Source organism: Camelus bactrianus, chromosome 2 (genome assembly GCF_048773025.1).
Source record: "Camelus bactrianus isolate YW-2024 breed Bactrian camel chromosome 2, ASM4877302v1, whole genome shotgun sequence".
Lineage (NCBI taxonomy): Eukaryota > Metazoa > Chordata > Mammalia > Artiodactyla > Camelidae > Camelus > Camelus bactrianus.
The window spans coordinates 126,025,152-126,047,040 of NC_133540.1; the positions used below are offsets into that span (position 1 = coordinate 126,025,152).

The window sequence follows — 21,889 nt, forward strand, 5'->3', positions numbered from 1 at the left end:
GATGAAATGAGACAATGCAAATAAAGTGCGTGTCTGTGTCACGGTCACTTATTCGACCAGTGTCCCTGGGTGATGCTTTGCCCAGCGGCTCCTCCGTGAGACCTTGTGCTCAGTGCACCAGCCACAGCTCCAGCTCAGTAGCTCCAGCTCTAATGACGGGAGGAGACACTGTCATTTGTGGCTGGCCCAAGGGCATCGTAAAGATGATTTGAGGCACATTAAATTTTCACCTCAAATGCTGACTTTAGAAAACATGTACTCTGTTACAGACCTTCTCCAGTATAACTAATGTATTAGAACCCAAGACTCTCTGGCTCTAAATCTTGAGCCATTTACATTTCAACTGCTCACTTTCCAGACGATCAAACGTGAGAAATCACTGGTCACCTAAACTCTCCAAGCCTCGGTTTTTTCACTGGTGAAATGAGGATGCTGATAGCTGACCTGCCTGTTCCACGGGTTGACTGTGAAAACCTAACAGGAGAGTCCTTTGTAAGCAGAAAAGGCACTTAGCAAAGGCAAAATGGCATCGTTGTCACCATCACCATCATCATCACCACCAGAGGTCAGGGAGGGTTTTGCAGTTATATAAGGTGGGTTATTTTTGTTTGGGTTGGATTGGGTTTTGTCTGATTTTTGGCCGACTCGCCTTTCCTCTTTCCATGTCCCCAATTCTCTCTCTTACCTCCCGTCTGCAGATGTCCTAAATCCTGATGACATCTGGTCTCCCCATGGCCTCAGCCTGACCTCGACCCCCGCCAACCATGCCTACACCCTAATACCCAAATTTTCCTCTTTCTTCATTCTGGTCAAAATTCAGTCCCGTGACCTCTTCCCTCTGGCTTTTATCTTCAGTTTTAAATCCATAATTTGACTCAGTTACCTTGTCACAAGGCACAGTTTGACTCGCCAGCTCCATCAGTGGGTGGTAGTCTTCCTCTGTCACCTCGCAGGGGTCCTTAGAAATAAATGCATTCCTGAAGGCCTCCTCGATCTTTTTGCAGTCTCTATCTCTGAGAGATAAAACATGGGAAGTAAAAATGAGTAATTTGGTTTCAAACGTATGCTTAGAGCATAACTACCCCAAAAAATCTCATTGAAGCAGCACCCACTGTGTGCCAAGTAGTTCATACACATCATCTCATCCAGTGTGTGCAGCATTTTTATGAGATGAGCATCACCCTCCCTGCCCTACAAGGTCCTTGCCCTCACGGGGCTCACTCTCTGGTTAGAGAGGCAGACAGTATACAGACCAGCAAATACATTAACAAAGTAAGTACAGATTATGATGAGAATGCAGGAAATCAGTGGGGAATATTGAAGCAATGACCACTTTAGGGAGGCTGGTCAGGAGAGGGCTCCCTGAGACTAAACATTGACAGGGTGTGCTTTTCAGAGAGAAGGCTGCAAGTGCAAAGGCCCTGAGGCAGAAAAGAGCTTGCTGATTTTGAGGAAGTGAAAGAAGAACGGGGAGGGTGGGGGGTGGGCAGTGGTGAGAAATCAAGTCAGGAAAATAACTGACAGGCAGATCCCTCAGGTCTTTCAGACCAAGGAAACAATTTCAGATTTTTGCCCTAATTACCATGGGAAACCAGTGGATGGTTTTAAGCATGAATGTGGCCTCAGCTTTTTGGTGGTTTTGAAGAACCACTCTGAAAAACTCTGTGCTAGCCCCAAAGATGGAGAAAAGTCTCTGAAGCAGAAATTTCAGATCTATGTCCCTTTCCAACAGCTCCTGGCGGTGAGAAGGCAGGCAGGCCAAGTAGAAGAGACTGAGGAGAGGGAGGGGAGCCAGGGCAGATTGCAGCCAGAACTTCCTTTGTGTCTGTGTTAACAAGTGCGCATGAGCCGTCACTTCTAGGGGAAAGAAGGTGGGCTTCCACTGGGAAAGCTCAGGGAGCATCATTACCAGGACAAACTCCAGCCTTTGGACCCAGCACCCTAGGACAGCATCCTAAGGACAGGTCAGGCAGCCTGACTTGGGGGCATGAACACAAGCCCCGAGTTTTCTATCCCTCTGAGCCCTAACCCCAGCAGAGCACATGCAAAGCGGTTTTCCAGAGGGTCTTCTGGAAGCCCTCCTGACTCAGACGGGCCAAGTCGAGTGGCTTATTCCAAGAAATCACAGACTATCAGTGAGGTCACAGGCCCTCACAAGGAAACCACCCTGCGCACCTTCTCTTCTTGGGACAGGAAACGAGGGAAAGCCATTTTGTTGAGGACAAGGAGGGAGGCCCTTGGGTTAGGCTGCCCGTCTCAACCCTGGCTCTGCCTCTTACACTGTGCATCCCTGAGAAAACCACTCAGCCTCTCCCTGCCTCTCTTTCCTCATCCAGAAAGTATCTGCCGAACTCAGATGTCCTGGGATTAAATAAAGCACATGTCAAACGCTTTCAGAACAGTGCTCTGCACAGAATAAGGGTCCAGTCGATATCAGCATTATATTTCCTTCCTTTCTTTTTGTGACCCTTGCTCAGACATTCCTGGCTGTGAGCAGACATCCCCAGCCAGCAGAGGCAGTCACGGCCTGTGGCTCATGGGTTAACCTTGAACATGGCTTATCCTCACAGGGTCCTGAAGGACACATATGGTCAATACATCCCACACCGGGGGTGGTGGGAACGCGCAGGTGCTCGGGGTCGGGTCTGGGGCACATACACAGGCTAGAGGATAGCACCACGCTTGTCCCCTTGTCCAAAAGCAACATGTGTTTCTCCTTGCTCTCAGTTTTGCTTGGGCACCCATCCTCACTTTAGTAAAAATCAGCTTAGAAAATGTAACAGTTTCAATGTAAAACAGCCGCACGACAAAATTCCAGACCAGTCACCCACTAGCTCGGCAAGCTGAAGTAATAATAGCAACAGTACAGGCAGAATTTATCAAGGGCTTCGTATATGTGTCACATACACATTTCATTTAACCTCATACAACTTCTATGAACAAGTATATCAGGATTTGATCTGAGTTAATAAGACCTATAACTGCAGATAGAATTTTATTTTTCTCTCACATATGAATCTAGAGGTCAGTATCTGGAACTGGTAAGACATTCCACATTGTTGGAGACCCATCTGCTCAGTCCAAAATAGCTGCTCCAGTTCCAGCCATCATGACTACATTCCAGCCAGTAGGAAAGGTTAGAGAAAAGAAAGGGGATGAGAAAGGAGAAGGAAGAGGAAGGAAAAGCAACAGCTGCAGTGGACACCTGCCAGCTGCCTTGTAAGAACAGGTACTAGAAAATGTTTATTATTTGCTCTTGTCTTCATTGCCAAAATGTAGTCATAGGGGCACACTTTGCTACAGAGGAAGATGAGAAATGCAGCCTTTAATCTTGATGGCCATTCCACTTCTAAAAGCATGATTTTACTATAAGAAGGTATTACCTCACACCTGTTGGAATGGCTATCAACAAAAAGAACACAAATAACAATGTGGGTGAGGATGTGGAGAAAAGGGAACCCTCATACACTGTTGCAGGGAATGTAAATTGGTGCAGCCACTGTGGAAAACAGTATGGAGTTTTACTCAAAAACTAAAACTAGAACTACCATATGACCCAGCAATTTCACTCTTGGGTATATTTCCAAAAAAGTAAAAAACACAAAAATTCTAATTCAAAAAGATACATGCACCCTAATGTTCATAGCAGCATTGCTTATAATTGCCAAGATATGGAAACAACCTAAGTGTTCATTGACAGATGAATGGATAAAGAAGATGTGGTATGTATATTCAATGGAATACTACTCAGCCATAAAAAAGAACAAAATTTGGCCATTTGCAGGAACATGGATGGACTTGGAGGGCATTATGATAAGTGAAATAAGTCAGAGAGAGAAAGACAAATACTGTATGATATCACTTATATGTGGAATCTAAAAAATACATCACATTAGTGAATATAACAAAAAGAAGTGGACTTACAGATATAGAGAACAAACTAGTGGTCCCAGTGAGGAGGTGGGGAAAGGGCAATACTGGGGTGGGAAAGGGCAATATTGGGATGCGGAAGGGGGAAGTACAAACTATTGGGTGCAAGATATGCTCAGGGATGTATTGTACAGCACAGGGAATATAGCCAAAATTTTGTAATAACTGTAAATGTAAAGTAACCTTTAAAAATGGTATACATTTTTTATTCATTAAAAACAAAAAAATTAAAAAATAAAATAAAAGCACAGTTTTAATTCTAGAGACGGGGCCAGGCTGCAGGCTCTGTCAGAGGTAGATATCACCATTGCCCCAATTTAGGCACAAAGAGGAAACTTTAAGGCTGTGAATTTAACCAAGGTGCCTAAGGTCACATGATGAGTAAGTGGTGAAGCGGGACTGGACCCCAGGTCAGTGAGAGCCTGGTGGCCAGATGCCCACGGCACTGCTACACACTGCCCCATCCTCCTGTCTTCACCTGTAAGATGGAGATAGTAATACTTCATGCCCTGGAAGTTTTCCAGGATTAAATGAGATAACATGTGACATGCCCCTGGCCCCCGGGAGGGGAGGCCTCTTTCATGGAGGCCCCTCTGCTTCCCCAACCTGCACAGGACACTTCAACTGTATCCCAGCTCACCTGTAAAACTGGGCCAAGAAACCACTGTCCCCCTGGAGCCGCCCATACATTATAGACTTAAGGGAAAACCGTCATTGCATTATGAACTTCGAAACCCATCAACACTTATGGGCCACCGTTATGGGACATTTAGAAGAAAGGTGTTTATCGGCTATTTCACTTTAGGGGATCATGTAATTAAATTCCATTAATGTAATGCATTACTCAGGGCTTTCCTGTTCTCAGCCTACCTCCCTCGTGCAGTCTTAGGCCTCTGTCCTCAGCAGCAAAGGGTGAAGGAGAGACGTCTTCCTGAGATGAAGGACAAGGGAATGCCCCACCACGAAAGATCTGGCTGTTAAGAGAAATAGCCATGCCCTGTACCCACCACGTACCGGATGCTTTCATCACCAAAAACCAGAGTCTCGTGGAGAACTCACAAACCTCCAAAATTTTTTATGCTTTGTAGGTATGTGAAGGATAAATACTGCAAACCGTATCAGTAAACAAAGAATGCTGAAGCCATCAAGTCCTCAGCGGCTGCCGCCACCCCCCAGTGAAGACAAGCCTGCAGCCCGGCCTCTGCAGCCACTCACAGTGGTGCCCTCTGAGGGGACTCAGAATAAAAAAGGACAGGACACTGGCCCTAGATAGCTAGGTGCTTGTCAAATGATTATGAATACAATGAGCCCAAATGTTTGCTCCCTCCCATACATAGAAAAGCACTAAATTCTTTAACTTGAGATGCCTGGTTTTCTTTAGCTAACAAGTAATCTTTTAATGTTCCAACTACCTGGTCTCCGTTGTAAAGCTCCTATATATCCTGGCTCCTCCCCTACCTCTTCGGAGCAGTCCCTCAGAGCCATCTGAGAGGCTGTCATCCCGGCTTGAGTCCTCCCACCAAATAAAACATAACTCTCAACTTTTAGGCTGTGCATTCATTTTAATCGACAGGTATATAGACCTCCTTCAAGAAACATTACCTTAAGAGTTCAAGAGATCCAGGTTAAAAATGTAACACACTTCCTTGTTGAGGTGGAGCAGAGTTTAGAATGTCAGAGTTGAAACAGACTTTGGATGAGTTTATAACTCAACCATCTTCCTTTCCTCTTCTCAGACCAGAGCCCCACAAGCAAGAGGAAATGGAGAGAGGTGATGAGAAGGCTGGGACGGGCTTTAGGAAGCTACTTTTCATCCTTAAAATCAAAAGTAAACATTTCGCCCTGGATGTGCAAGGAAGCATTTTATGGGTGTGTATATATATTTATATATATATAAAGAATTGGGGCCGCGTGTACAGATATGTTTGCAGTACTTATTCACACACGTCCTGGCAGAAATGGGCCTCAAGTTCACCAGTGTGGCTCTAAAAAGGTGGGCCCTTAATTTAGTTATTTGCAAAAATCCACAAGCCTCACTATTGTCCCCCTGGATAGAGCACGGTTCCATTAACTCAAATGGTACCCGAGAAAAAGCTGTTTTGAGTAAGCTGGCTGGGCTCGAGGAAATAGAGGGCCTCGGGGATCCCTGCGTCCAGCGGAGAAGGAAGCGAATCTCTCTGACTGAGAAGCAGCAAGGGAGGGTAAGCGCCATTTCTGGGAGCTCAGGATCGTCTCTTCAACGGCTCCTCCGTTCCGGAGTCAGAGGGCTTAGCTGTGATGCCCCGGGGCACCTGCTGCTCAAGGTCATGCTGTGAAGGGGGTCCTCAGCCCAGAGGCTGCTCCGGGAGCTCTGTCCGTGCCTCTGGTCCCCTCTCAGGGCCGCTCACCCAGAAGGGCTGTCGGATGTCTCAGGTCCTGAGCTCCGGCCACACTCGAGGGTCACCTGCGGAGCTCGGGGAAATGCACAGAGCCAGGCTGCAGACTAACCAAGGCAGGGTGGGGAGAGGGGAAGAGCAGAACCTGGAGTTTTCCAAGGTCTCCCCCACTCCCTCCTCCCCCAGCCCCTGGAAACAGCCCTCTGTCTTCTGTCTCAGTGAACCTGAAGCCGGTGGCACCTTCTGTAAGTGGAATCAGACAGGATTCTTCTTGTGTGACTGGCGTATTTCACTGAGCAGTGTCCTTCCGGCTGGTCCATGTTGTGACACGTGTCAGAATTCCTTTCTCAGTCTGAGTAACATTTCACTGTCGGTTACTCACTGCATTTTGTTTTTCTGTTCACCCGTCTGGGACACTTGGCTCGCTTCTTCCACCCTTTCTTTCATTCTGCAGATACTTACGAGGGGCTTACAGCAAGCCCCACGGCAGGCGCGGGGCTGAAAAAATTAACCCACACCGTGTCTATCCTCAGGGCACTCATGCTTTGGTAAAGGGTGGACAAAGACCAAAACAAATTACAATTAGAGCCCTGGTGACTGGCCCGAAGCACTCAAATTTGCAAACACAATCAAAAGGAGACGGTTTTCGAATTTTACACTCCAGAGGATAGAAACAGGACTTAAAATAGGAAAAAAAAAAACTTGATTAAACGTGAGGCAGCACCCTCACTTTGGGAACGATTTTTCTGTTTTCTGCCCCGGTTGTCATGACACACGCCCAGCCGATCTATGTTTATAACCACCGTGGGCTTCTCATTGACCACCTTCTGCCCTCACTTCCTTTGGTGGGCTCCAGAGTGATTAGAGACATGTAGCCAACAAAAAGGGATGTTTCTTAGGGCGTCTGGGCTCAGCAGAATATAAAGCAGCCTTTGAACAAGGCTTTTATATAGAGCTTGGAATAGCTTGGGGGGGGGTTATTTTACGTTAAGTGAAAAAAGTAGGCCTAAACTCAGAGAAATAGGAAAAGAAAATGCATCAGACTTGACACTGGAGCTGTCTCTGGGAAGAGACATCAAGGGGAACCTCCACTTCCACCCTGTATCTTCCTGTTGGTTTATGATAAGAATGGATGCCTGTGTTCTCCATTATCCAAACCTCTAGAAAAGGAGAGGTTACATTTTTTAAATTGAAGCTACAGTATGATCACAACCAATTTTTAAAAACAGAATAAAAAACCCACAGTAATCACACCATGTCTTAAAAATAGTTGTGCCTGGTTTGTGGGAGTAGAAAGGTTGCTCTGTGACCTTCTCTTCCTTATATTTTGAATTTTTCTATACTAAGCATATATTACCATGGGAGTCATGGCAGAATTTTCAGTTTCTTTTCAAGTTGCTTGAGCAATTAGACGAAGGGCTGAGACTCTCGGAAGGTCTTAAGACATGAGAAGAGCTCATGTCCAAACCCCCGTGGTCGTCACCTGTTATTTTTATGCCCCTATCCCCCCCATCTCTGGGCTACAAAGTGTCATTTCTCATCCCTCATCCAGCTAAAGACAACACCTTGTAACCAGGCAAGACTTAGGGCTGGTGGCACAAACCCACGTCTCAAGGCCTAATGACATGAAATACGGGGTGGGGTGGGGGCCACGGCTGGGCCCCTCTTCCAATGCATCTTTCTCTCCAGTTTAAAGACTGCCTTGCACCCTTAAGCAAAACTGGATTGTCAGATCGCACCCTCACGTATCACAGATTGTAGCCCGAATCAAACTTTGTGAACAGTGTCAAGGAGACAGGTAATTGAGAGACTCAGACAAAGCAAGGACCGGACACCATATCCTGTAACCCCCTGGGATGCAGCCTGTCTTCCTCCCTGGCCCAGAATAATAGATAAATTTACTGAGTGAGGTTTTGCGAGGTTCCTTACTCAGCCAGAAGGGATGAAGAGATGAAACATCTCCGTTTTTGCCCCCAGAGAGCCCTCCAGCCTGCATGATCCCCTAGGGACTCGTGCCTCTCAGATTCTGAATGTGTATTCTATAAGGGATCCTTTTTCCAAGGACATCCTACTGAGGGCATTCAAGAGAGAAGGCTCTTCCTTCTAGGAAACATCACTAGGCTCTCCGCCTGGAGGCCCAGCTGACAAGGGGATTAGAGCAGCTCACTCACCCGCCTTCCTTTCTTCCCCTCGGGAGCACCCCTCGCCTCCAAGTAAGTACAGCCAGCTGCTCTAGCTGCCCCCTGCCTGGGATCCAGAGTGTGCAGGGTTGTATGTGGAGATGCTGGCGGTGAAAAGGAACATGGAGCCAGCCTGGCACTCACAGGAGGCCCTGTATTCTCTGGACCGCAAGTCCAGGGCACCGACATCAGATAAGGACCCAGGTGATCGTGATAGACTTCGATGTGAGCAGACAAAGGCAGTGTCCAAACCACACACACACACACACACACACACACACACACACACACACACACACACACATACATACACACATACATACATACACACATACATACATACACACACACGCACACACATACACACATGTACACACACACATGGACCAAACATCCGTTTATAGCAGCTTATCTGAGGGACAGCTGCTTCTTCGTCAATTACGGCTTCAGCTTTGCCTTATTCTTCCAGCCTGATGGAGAAGATTTATGAAGATTCTTTATCACAGAATTACTCCCTTCCCCTCTGCTTCCTGGCAGCATCCAGGCAAAGCCAGCCTCCTTGAATCATGGCCAAAATCTCGTAAAACAAGTCCAAATCCTACAAATCTTTTCTGACATCGTGGAACGGAGCCCCCCTTGCCTTCCTGGGTCCCTGTGAAGAGAGGTCAGCCTTCTTGCAAATTGTGATAAATCCACCTTGTTCAACCAGAGCAGTGGGTGGTCCTGGGGGACCAGGCGGGGGGTGGGGGTCCAGGGGTAAGTGACAGCAACCAGCAATCTGAATCTGAACAATCAAGAGGCTTGTGAAAATCCTCATGCCTCCACCAGTGTTTATGGCTGACAAGCTTCCGAAAGACCTGACTTGTCAATGAGCAAGTGTCTGTGTTGAGCTGGAGGCTCAGTTGGCTAGCGGTTTCCTGTTTGCCTCTTTAATTAGTGACGGTGACCTGGGAGTGCAACGCACGCAGGCCAGGCACAACTGTCAAGATTCAAGGTCAAAGGATGTCCACCCCCTTCCTACCACTCTGCTCCTTCCAACAGACCCATGACGCACCCCCACGAGTCACTCCCTCCTATTCACTTTTCATCCCTGCTCCCTACCTCCGACAGGCGCAGGCAGGTGGTCTCCAGAGCCCAGAGGCAGGAGGACATGCCAGGAGGAGGAAGGAGAGGGCACAGACAGCACAGGATACTCCCCACGGGCCAGGCCCCGTGCTAAGGGCTCACCTCGTGCCCACCCTGTTTAACTGTCACACCCGCCCCACGGGGAGGGAGCCACCACCACCCTGCCTTAGAGCTGCCGGAGCTCAGAGCTTAGGAACGTGCCCAAAGCCAAACAGTCAGCAAGTGGCAGAGCTGCCTATGGGCCCAGCCCTTCTCTTTTAGTTAGATGATGCTGCCTCCCACAGGAAATTTTAAATCGTGGCCCTAACTACCCCCAGGACAAAGCTGGTCCTAAGAGAACTGAGGGCCTAAGACCCCAGAGGAGTTGTTTCCCTGCAGCTCTCGCACGTAGTCGAAGACCAGATGTTGAAGGACTAGGAAGTGAGTGGAGTAAGAGGGAATGGGGCAGAAAGGGTTAAAGTTCTTGGTTAAAAAAAGTCTGATGCTATGTGAACAAAAAAAGGTATATTTGGTGGTTAAATCGATTTTGTGGGTTGTCAGCCTACTTGAGGCCTCATAACTCTACCGTCACCTCTCTTGAAACCTACATCCTTCCTGCAAATGATTACATTTCAAAGGCCGCGTCAATAAAGCAACATCACTTTCATAACGCGTTACTCCCCAGGGAAAGGGCTCACATCCCAAATCCTCTTCCCTGAAAGCACTTAAATCCCGAGGGGTAAATACACTCATTCTATGAATTTTCCTGCTGTCAAGTCCTGCAGGGCAGCTCGTTTTGGCCCCAAGAAAACGTGGTGGTGAACTCAGCTGTGAATTCTCAAATTTGAAGCCGACAGAAGCCTGCATTGAAGGTGAAGACTGCCACCTAGTGGGAGAAGAGAGGATCGGCGCGATTCCCTGAGAGGAGAATTTTTCTAAGCGGGGTCCTAAAATCAGAAGACTCTTCAGGCTGAAGGTAAGTTCAGAAATCATTATTTCATTAATCTAGCAAATATTTACTGAGCATCTACTATGTGCTCGGCACGTTTATGAACATGTAAGATACACCAGTGAACAAAATAGAAAAGAGAGAAGAACCGTTTTAGAAGAAGGCAGTGACCAACAGTATCAGATGCTCTTCACGGGTCAAGGAATATGAACTAACCATCTGAATTATCCCCAGGGAAGTCATGTCAAGAGCTGGTTTAACTTCCAAACACTATGGGGTCAGAGGGAGGGGTGTTTGCCTATGTTTTTGTTATTGATTCTTAGGGTTTGGTGTATATATATATATATATATATATATATATATATATATATATATATATATTTTGGTCTTTATGTCAGATGTGTTTTGTGAATTTATTTGGGGGGAAGACTTTGGGAAATAAACACTGTCTCTATTTAACTATAAGTGTATCATTAAGAAAACAGTTTCCCCAAATTTATCCTTCCATGCCCTCTCCTTTCATCCTCACTTCAAAACTAAGTATGCTTTCTCTTAGAATAGAAAGTCATTTCCTTACTAATTGTCTTTTGGGATGAAAGTTTTCCTGCAACTGCAAAGCAAAACACATAGCAAAATAAATTTAATGTTGAAGTTTGAATCATTCTGCAGCAGTCATTTGTAATCCCTTAGATCAAATTCTTGTACTCATTAAAATCTGTTTATCATTATTATAATAACCACATGTTATAAATATAAATGTATAAAATATGTTTATATTAATAAAATACAACTTTACCTATTTTATATTTCCATTCTTTTGTTCAATAAATACAGAATGCTTGCAATGTGCCAGGCAGAGCCCCAGGTACGCTCTGAGGAGTCAGCAGTTATGAAGACATACAGCCCCTGACCTCCAATGCTTTCAGTCTGAAGGGAATCATTGTTATTAAGTAAGAGACAGCAATAATGTGGATTGTGTGGTTGCTAAGGGAGTGTAGCGCATTGGGACTAACTCTCGCTTAAGGTTGGATCTTTTTAAAATTCCACGTAAGAAAAAATGTTAAGTGACTTCATCTTGATGACTATGTGACCCCTGGCTACCTCTGACCTCAAATTGTTCTCCTTTGCCTGCTGGGACCCCAAACTGTCCTTCTTTCCTTTTCTCAAATGCATCAAGCTTATTTCTGTCTGAAGTTTGTAGATACAATACCAACATTCAAAACATAAGACATTCCTATACACTTTCCACACACAATTAGAAAACATTTAAAATATATATATGTATCCTACATACTCTATATTGTACTATATTCCATATATTAAATGCTACATATTACATACTGTGTATTGAAACTGTATTATGCAGTATACATTACCTCAAAGTAGGGTACGAATAAATATCCTACATATACATATGTATATATCCTACTTTGAAATAATGGCAATAGAACTATAGGAATGCAAAAATAGGAAATATTGAACCATAAATTTAACAAAATATAGGCAAGCCTTGTACTCTGAAAATAAAACATTGCTGAGAAAAAAAATTTAAATGCCTCAAGAAATAGAGAAACATACCATAGTCATGGGTGGGAAAGCTCAATATTAAGATGGTAAATATCACTAAGATGTATCTCTAGAGTTAACAAATCAAAATTTCAGCATGCTTTGTCAAAAATATTAACAAGTTGATTCTAAAACTTATGTGGAAGTACAAGCCAACCAAAGTAATCAAAGGAATAAAAGCTGGAGGGCATCAATTATTTGACTTCAAGACTTACTAAAGAGCTTCAGTTATCTAGACAAGGTGCAGTGGTAAAATAATAGATATAAGTCAAGGAAATAAAACAGAGAATTTAGAAATAAACCCATATATACATGGCGCAGTAGATTGAATGTTCGTGGCCCTCCAAAAGTCATATGTTGAAACCTGTTTCCCAAGGTGATGGTATCAGGCGGTGGGGCTTTGGGGGTGGTTAGGTTATGAAGGTGGAGCCCTCATGAATGGGATTAGCACCCTTATAAAAGAGACCCAGAGAGCTCCCACCTCCCTTCCCCAGTGTGAGGACACAGCTGTCTATGAACTAGGGGAAATGGGTTCTCACCAGTGCTGAATCTTGGATTTCCAGCCTCTAAAACTGTGAGAAATAAATTTCTGTTGTTCACTAGCCACCCTAATTCTGTTACAGCAGCTGGCATTGACTAAGACATGGTCAACTGATCTTCAGGAAGGGAGCTAAAGAGAGTCAATGGGGAAAGGAAAGCTTTTTCAATAAATGATGTATAGCAAATATGTTTTCATATGTGAAAAAAAAATGAAATTGACCCTTACTTCACTCCACACACAAAATTAACTAGAAATGGATCAGAGACCTAAAGCACAAGTTATATAAGAAAAAACACCAGCCACCCACTCCCACACGCTCAACAGTCCAGTGCCGCGTCTCCTCCGTAGCTCTGGGTTCTGAGATCTCAGCTGGACATTTGTTTTCTCCTTAGTTGTATTTTTTTGTGATGCTCAATGGACTTTAAATAAAAAAAAAAAAAAACCAAAAAGTTAAAAAAAAGAGAGAGAAGGAACAAATTAGACCTTATAAAGATTAAAAAAAAAAAACTGCTCTATAAAAGTCTGCATTAAAGAATGTGAAAAGGTAAGTCATGAAATGGAAGTGTTTTCAGAGACATCTCACAAAGGACTTATATCCAGAGTACCTAAACTGCCTACAAGCCAACAGTCAGAACAAAACCCTAACTTTTAAGATTGGCAAAAGACACGAGTAAATATTTCAATAACCTGTGAGACGATGTTCAACATCATTAGTCGTGCGGGAAATGCAAATTAAAGTCACCATTATAAAGCCACCACAGACCAATTAGAATGTCCAGCTTGTAAAAGCCTGAAGGTAAGTTCAGAAGGTAAGCTGACATCCAGTAGGGTGTCTCTACTTTCTTGCTAGACATTGATTTACATATTTTAGAAGTTTATATAAACAGAATCATATACTACATACTCTTTTGTCTGTGACTTCTTTCATGGCTTTGGTGTGATGTCTTTAGAATTCACTCACGCTGACTCCAAGAGTGTTAGCAAGGATGTATAACAACTAGAATATTCACACCCTGAGAGTGAACACATAAACCTGTACAATCACCTGGTAGAACAGTCTAGTAGTTTCTTAAGTAGCTAAACCACCCGGCTCAGCTGTCTCACTTCTGGACATTTACCCAAGAAGAAGGAAACCACGTGTCCACACAGTAACTTGTGTACTAGCAGTGGCAGGGGCTTTATTCAAAACACCCAAAGGTGAAGACAAGCTAAGCGCCCATCAACAGGCGAGTGGATAAGCAGATTGTGGTAGGTACCACAGTGGACTGTTACTCTGCAATGCAAGGGAAGAAACTGTTAACACCTGCCACAGCGTGGGTGAATTCTAAAGACATCGCATCAAAGCCATGAAAGAAGTCACAGACAAAAGCATATGCAGTATATGATTCTGTTTAGATAAACTTCTAAGATATGTAAACTAATGTCTAGTAAGAAAGTAGAGATACCCTACCGGATGTCAAGACGTTAATAATGTAAAGAATGTGGGAAATGATACAGAGACAAACAGATCATGAAACAGATTAGAGCCCGGAAATGAACTAACGCACTTGATATACAGCAGGAGCGGCATTACAAAGCCTGTGATAAAAGATGGAGTACTTGATAAACAGGATTCATACAACTGACTATCTGTCTGTAGGAAAAAAAAAATGAAATTAAGTTCCTACCTTAACAACACACACAAAGGAATATTCCAAATGGATAAACACTTAATAAAAAAAATCAAAAGTTTAAAAATTTTAGATAATATGTGACATTTTTGTGACCTCTGGTAAAAAATAAGTTCTTAAACAAGATACAAAAGGCATAGCCATAAAAGAAAATATAAATAAGAGTACACTGAAATCTTCAGTAAGACACAGGACCCAAAAAATAAAGACAAGAGTCAAAACACAGATTGGGAGAATGTATTTGCAATCCACATAACTGACAAAAAATTGGAATCCTGAATGTGTAAAAAGGAAAGACAATCCAATATAGAAACAGGCAAAAGGCAAAAATAAGCATTTCACAGAAGAAACCAGAATGACCAGTAGACACATACAAGTACAATCAATTGTATTTGTCATCAGGGAAACAAACATTAAAGCCACAAAGAGATAGCTAAAATTGTTTGACAATCCAAGTGACAGTGAGGCTGTCCAGTAACAAGTAAATCCACACTGCTTTTGTGAAAGGAAATTGATGCCACAAATTTGGAGACGAGTTTAGCCGTATTAATGTGGTAGACACTGTTGCTTCCCAACCCAAATAGATTCCCTATCCTTCTTTCCTCTTGGCAAAGCATGTCTCCTATCATAGTGATTCCAAGTATCAAGTACTCACTCTGCAAGCTTCCTTTACAGTTTGGGGAGCCATGCAAATGAAATTCAACGAGGAAGCACAGAGGCAGTTGAGGGAGGGCTTCTGGGAAGGATGTTATTCCCCACTAAAGAGATTTGCAATGAGAGCACTCTTGCCCATCCACTTGCTCTCTGTTCCTGGGTATTATGCTATAATGTCTGGAACGGCAGCAGCCATTTTGTGACAAGAAGCTCAAGGATGAAAGCCACCCCAGGGAGATGAAGGAGTGAAAAGCCTTGGGCCATCAGTGAGCTGCTGAACCTACCTGAGGACCACCCCACTTCTGGATGTCTTGTTATGTGTGTCTATAAAAATCTCTTGTTATAAACTACTTTCAGTTGAGTATTATTTTACTTGCAGCCAAAAGCATCTTAATCGGTACACCCAGTGTCATGGGCTAAATTGTGTCCCCCAAAAGATGTTAAAGTCCTAACTGCCAGTCCCTCGGAATGTGAACTTATTTGGAAATAAGATCTTTGCAGATGATCGAGGTAAGGTGATGGTAAGGGTGGCCCTTAATCCAATGTGACCAGAGTCCTTAGAAAAGGGGGACATGTGCACACAGAGACAGAAAACACACACAGAGGGAAGAAAACCTGAAGACACAAAGAGAGGGTCATCTGCAAGGTAAGGAACGCCTGAGGCTTCTAGACACTAGGAGAGGGGCATGGAACAGGGTCCTTCCCACGGCCCTTGGAAAGAACCCACCCTTCTGACACCTTGAGTTCAGACTTCTGGCGTCCAGAACCATGCGACAACACATTTCTGTCGGTTAAGCTGCCCAGCTGGTGGTACTTTGTTATGGCAGCCTTGACAAACTAGCACCCCCAGTGGAGGTGAAGACGGCATGCTCTGTGACTCAGTAATTCTCCCTCTAGCTAGACATCTTAGAATAGCTATACGCACTAGCAGATGTGTGTTTTAGCATTGTTTAGGTCAGCAAAAAACAAAAAAATAACAACAAAAAAAAACCTGAGAATAAGGGAATCTATTAATCAACGTAGGATATGGTCATTCAGTAAGATACTACAGAGCAGTTAAAATTAATGAACTAGTGCTCATATGTCAACACAGATACATCCTTTAAATAATTTAATTAAAATCACCAAAACCTATCATTAAGTGGAAAAAGCAATGTTTATTCTACAAAGCAAAACACAAAATAAATACAAATTAAAGTTAAAATGCAGAAACATCTTCCCTTATCAGATTGACAAAAATTAGAAAGTTTGAAATCATCCTATGCAGTGAACACGTGAGGAAATCAATTCCCATTGCCTCACGAGGAGAATTGTCTCATATGGAGAAATTTGGCTATTTTCAAAATGGAAAATGGTATGTTTTTTGACTTAGTGATGCCACTCCTAGGATTCTACCTTACACATCCAAAGATTTTATTGCAACAGTGTTTGCAATATATTGCAAAAGATTTAAAACAACCTAAACATCCATCAACACAAGTCTAGAATATGGTGATAAAGTGGAATCCTATTAGAATGAGACAGAACTACATTGATAATGAAGATACAGGGTTTTGTGAAAAAGAAGGTGAGACACAGAAGAGAAGATGTGTGGAGAACAAAAGAATATATGAATGTATGCTTACATATTCAGAGAACATTTCTAGAAAGATACAGGTAGTTGCCTCTGAGAAGGAAGACAAGAAAATGCAAGGAAAAGGTGTTTTGATTTTATCTCTAATTTGTTATTTCTTTTAAAACTAGGGGAAAAGATCTGAAGCAAACATGACAAAAATTGTATTGTCTGTTAGTTCTGCAGGATGAGTAAATGGACATTATAATATTGTTCCATGGATATTTCAATGCATTGAACATTTTCATAATTTAACGTGTTTAAGTTTTAAAAAGAAAATAATTGGGAGGAGATACGGACTAGGAATAAGGAATATTGAAGAAGGAAAAGGAAGTGCCTTGGGTGGGGCACTAGACATGATGATGAAGGAAACTAGACATGATGAAAACAGAAGTACGGTTTTCAGATGTGAACTGACACAGTCATACCCTTGGTTTCCAAAACGCCTTTTCAAAATTTTACTAAGAAATATTAAATAAATATGAAATCAGATCCCCAAAATGTGACCAATTGTCTTTGGTCTATGTCTCACACAGTCCTTAGGAGTTTTCTTTTTTTTTTTTTTAGGGGGGAGGTAATTAAGCTTATTTATTTAATTATTTGAATGGAGGTACTGGGGATTGAATCCAGGACCTCATGCCTGCTAACTGCACACTCTACCACCGAGCTATCCCCTCCTCCCCAGTCCTCTACAGTTTTAAATCTTTTCCACTTCAACTGTATGTTTTCAGTCTTTTTTGAGTCTTAAATAATTCCCAGGGAGATTTAATTACTGCCAACTTTGACACTGCTCTAGATAAGTTAATTCACAAATAAAGTCTTACTCCTAGAAGCCAAGGTAATGAGGGAGGCAATTTTATTATGAATTTCACAATATTTGAACCAAGAGGAACCAAAGACAGAAATAACTTTGTAACGTTTGCTTGACAGTTGTAAGAGAAAATAAACATTTGAACTGTATCAAGGCAAATACAGATCATGGCCAAGTGAACGCGATGCGGGAATTGTTAACACCACTTCCAATGAAGCTTTACTAATTGCTTCAAAGTATCCAGAGACTAAAGGTGTAGATAGCTTTCTGCTATGTGGCTGTACCATGTTTGATACATTCAGGCAGGAAGCAGAGAACTGAACTTAGCAATTTTTTGAATGTCACATTGTAGAAGAAATGTGAATTGTGTCTCTAAAACTGCTTAGCTGAGGCCACCCACTGAAGGAAGTCTATATCGTCCTTCTGGGACCCTCCTTTTTTTTTTTAATTGTCGTATTCCCTACTATTTAGAATTCCACTCTTGAGGATTAAGTGATTTTGTATTCTTCTCTATATTAAAATTTTTTTCTGAGTGTTCTATAATGGGTATGTTTTACTTTTATAATTAGAAAAAACTGAGTCATTGGACGGAAGTGAGAATGTCATTCTCATGCTTGGTTTATTCTTCAAGTTTCTGACCTCCATGATCACTTTTTTTGTCTTTAAAAACAAGGTTCCCATCACCCCTTCCTTCCAGAGCAGGTCTTTACTGGTGACATTTTCTTGAAAAACAGGCTCCCCTAATCCCCACTCAGATCAACTAGAAAAACTCTTAAATATAATTACTTCTTCCCTTTCAAGACTTTAGCCTTTGAAACACACGCACGCACACACACACACACACACACACACACGTACACACACAAACACGAAAGTAATTCTTGATTTCATCTATCATTCAGTTTCCTGTTTTGTTCTCACCATCTTGCATCTGTCCTTTCCACCACAGTTCATTTTGACAAAACAGAACAAAACAAAACAAAACGAAACTTTGTCCTGGTAGTTTTCTGACATGATCTAGGTCTAAGGCAAGACATAGATCTTTAATGACAAGGAAAACTATCCTTTAATGGCAAGAAAAATGCCTGGCCACTTCTAAATTCATTGATTGCAAAAAAAAAAAAAAAAAAAAAAAAAAAAAAAAAAAACTCTTAACTGACCCCTGTTTTAATTACACTATCCATTTCTCTGTACAAGTTGTCTGTCCTTTACACAACCAACAGGCTACTCTCCAGTAGAACTTTCATTTTTACTCACTTAGGTGTTTATGTACCTACTCTTAAATATGTTTATGCTTCTTGTTTTTGCTTTAATTATATGCTTTAATTAAATTGTTCATAAATAAATTGGATAAGTGGAAAAGGAAAAAAATATTTTTTCCTATGAAAACTAAGTTGAATTTTTTGGTAAAAATGACCAAGGTGAGTCACTTTAAAAATGTGGTTGAACTTGACATTGGCAGGCTGATTGTCAAAGATCATAGGAGACTGGAGAAATCCAGAAGCATTCTTTACTTAGATGACTTCTCAGTCCGCTTTAAAGAACCTGCCTCTCAAAGCACTCCCAATTTCTTCCATCCTGGACCCTTCCTTATCCATCCAACCACCATGCCATTTCTGTTCTCCTTGCCAGCAGACCCCTGGCAAGAGTGGTCCATGTCCAGTCTCCAATTCCTCTGTTCCCGTTTTTTTTTTAAATCCATTCCAGACAGGCTTTCTCCATAACCACTCCTCTAAAACTGATCTTGTCAAAGTCATCAATCCATCGGTCAGCTTTTGGTTTTCATCTCACTGAACCAGTCAGAATCACTTGAGTAAGATGATAACAGTTCCTCCTTATGAAACAGCTGCTCTTAAACTTCTGTGCACCACTGATTTGCACATTTATATCTTCAGCCCAGATGTCTCTCAGATCCTCTAGACTCATGCAACCCAGCTTCCTATTCAGCACTTGCCCTTGAATAACAATGGATATTGCAAAACTGACACGTACAAGCCAAACTGGTGGTTCCTTTCCCAACTTGCTTCACCCCAGCCTTTCCCGTTTGAACAATGGAAATTCATTTTTCTGGAAACTCAGCCCAGAAATCTTGGAGTTATTGTTGTTTCTTCTTTTTTCTAATATCCCCATAGAAAAGTCCATAGCAAATCATACCGAATCTACTTCCAAAATGCATCCAGAATATGTCCTCTTCTCACCACTGTCCATCACTATCCAGGTCACAATCTCCTCTGACCCCAACTACCACAAGAATCTCTATATGGTCTCCACGCCCCTCTCTTAGCCCCACTACCATCCACTCTCCACCCAGCAGCCAGTGTGATCCCTTTAATAAGGTGTCAGATACTGGTACACTCTCTATACATTACTGTTTATCACTAGTGGGATGTATCCTACATCCAAAAACCAAAAGAACCAGAAAGACATGTAGACATCTTGTTAGCAATAATAATAATAATAGACATAAATATACATAATTACATACGAAAGCAAATACATTAATTTCATTAATATTATTAGGAACCAAGATTTTTAGTGTCAGAGAAAAGAGATCTAAACATAAAATTTAAAAATATTAGATTAAAAACCTTGTGCCTTTTACTTTACATTGGAATTATCAATATGGACTCCTGATTTCTCTTTCTCTAAAAGGAAGGTTCTATTCAAGAACCGTCTACTAAAAAAGCTGAAGAGTTATGACAACCCAGTGGCAATTAGCACTCTAATGTAGTCTCTAAATTTCGTTTTCACTGAAAGTAAGGAGGATGCCCTGCAGAAATGGCCAGTCCTCGCTCTAGGGCAGGACATTCACAAGATGAGCCTGATATCTTATTGTGACAAAAAGAAATGAAGCTCTCAGAAACTAGTGGGGTCATATCAAAATGTCACAGAGCCAGCTTAAAGGGCCTCCCACCAGCCAGAGGGAGCAATTTAAACAAAAACAGAAGACTGACGTGAAGAACTGATACACACCAAACATATAAAACCCGTGGGTTCATAATGATATTTTAAAAAGAAACTCGTAAGTCATCTCTAGAAGTTGATGGGGCATTAACCAACTCATTATTCTGTAAGTTGATAAATAAAGGAAAAGAGTTAAGCATTTATTCTTTCTTTTATGGACTCCATTTCAGGGCAACCAAACGGTGGTTGAGAGAGAGCCTTTTGTTTAGAAGAATCAGAGTAGTGGGTGCAAAAGAAGTCCTAGAATTAGAAAATATTCATTCACAGCCTCTACGGAAATAATTAATCTTGGCAATAATCATCAAATTCTCCTAAATTAATTAAGTGAAAAATTGTTGTGGAACTTCATAATGAATGAATTAAGCCCTTAATAGCCAATCCGGTTAATCTCCCTAAACGTGGGACAGTGTGACATTGTGTGTCTCCTAATGTGACACCCAAGGAATGCCACAGCACTTCTGCCCACCCCCAAATCTAACCTGACTGTAACCCAGCTCTCAGTTTGCAGGTAATACAGGGAACAGAAGAGCATGTAAAATAAAACCAGGTGCCAAATCCAGCAGGCGGGAAATTCTATGAGAGAAATTACCCAGTCTCTTCAACAAATAAATAGGGTTTTAAAAATGGGAGAAGAAAAATGGTTATGAATTAAAGGATACTTAATATATCCTCTAAAATACTTAAAGGGTACTTAAGATAGTTGAAAGTAAAGGGTAGATCTTTATTGGAACAAATCAATTATAAAACTACATTTTAAAGAAAATCATGGAAAATTGAACCCAGGGTGGATATTGGATAATATTGAAGAACTATTCTTAATTTTGTTAGGTAAGAGAATATTACCATTATGTTCTTTTTAAAGGTTTTTTTTTTTTTCATTAGAGATTCATACTGAGGTATTTACAGACAAAATGATATAAAGTCTAGAATTTGCGTTAAAGTACTTTAGGGGGAAAACATGAGGAGATAGATGAAATAAGGATAGCAGAATGTTGCTAATTCTTGACATTGGGTAATGGGCAAATGAAGCTTGATTATTGGTGTCTCTAGTTTTACATATTTTTGACAATTTGCTAACAAAAAGTTCCAGCCATACTGGTGTCCTTGCTGCCTCAGTGCCTTTGCACGTTCTTTCTTTTGCCTAGAATGCTCTTCCGCAGACATTTTAGCTTTTGTTCTCCCACTTTCTTCAGGTCTCTGCTAAAATGTCACCTTTCAGTGAAACCTTCTTTATTTCATTATCACACTTAAAATTCTAAACAGCCCCCCCATCCCAACACGCTTTCTAGCACTTTCTGCTGCTGTCAAACTACATATTGTGCCACTTTCTTTATTATCTGCACCCCACCTCCCACTAGAATACCAGTTGCATCTCAGAAAGAATGTAGTTTGCTTTGTCCACGGCTATATCCCCAGGATCTAAAAGCGTTTGTGGGACATAATAGAAACTCGATAAATACTTATTGAATAAGTGTGTTACAAAAATGTATACAATTTAGAAATATAACAAAAAGGTGGGCACATGCCATTTGA

General features: G+C 42.0%; 1 protein-coding gene across 1 annotated transcript in view; it reads right to left on the bottom strand.

Moving 5' to 3' along the window:
• CD38 (CD38 molecule) overlaps positions 1 to 21,889 on the bottom strand; it is a 48,238-nt gene that overhangs the window by 17,102 nt on the left and 9,247 nt on the right. Inside the window, exon 3 of the mRNA XM_010973005.3 lies at positions 884 to 1,013. Within this exon, the coding sequence (XP_010971307.2) occupies positions 884 to 1,013 (130 nt within the window). The remainder of the gene's footprint in view (positions 1 to 883; positions 1,014 to 21,889) is intronic.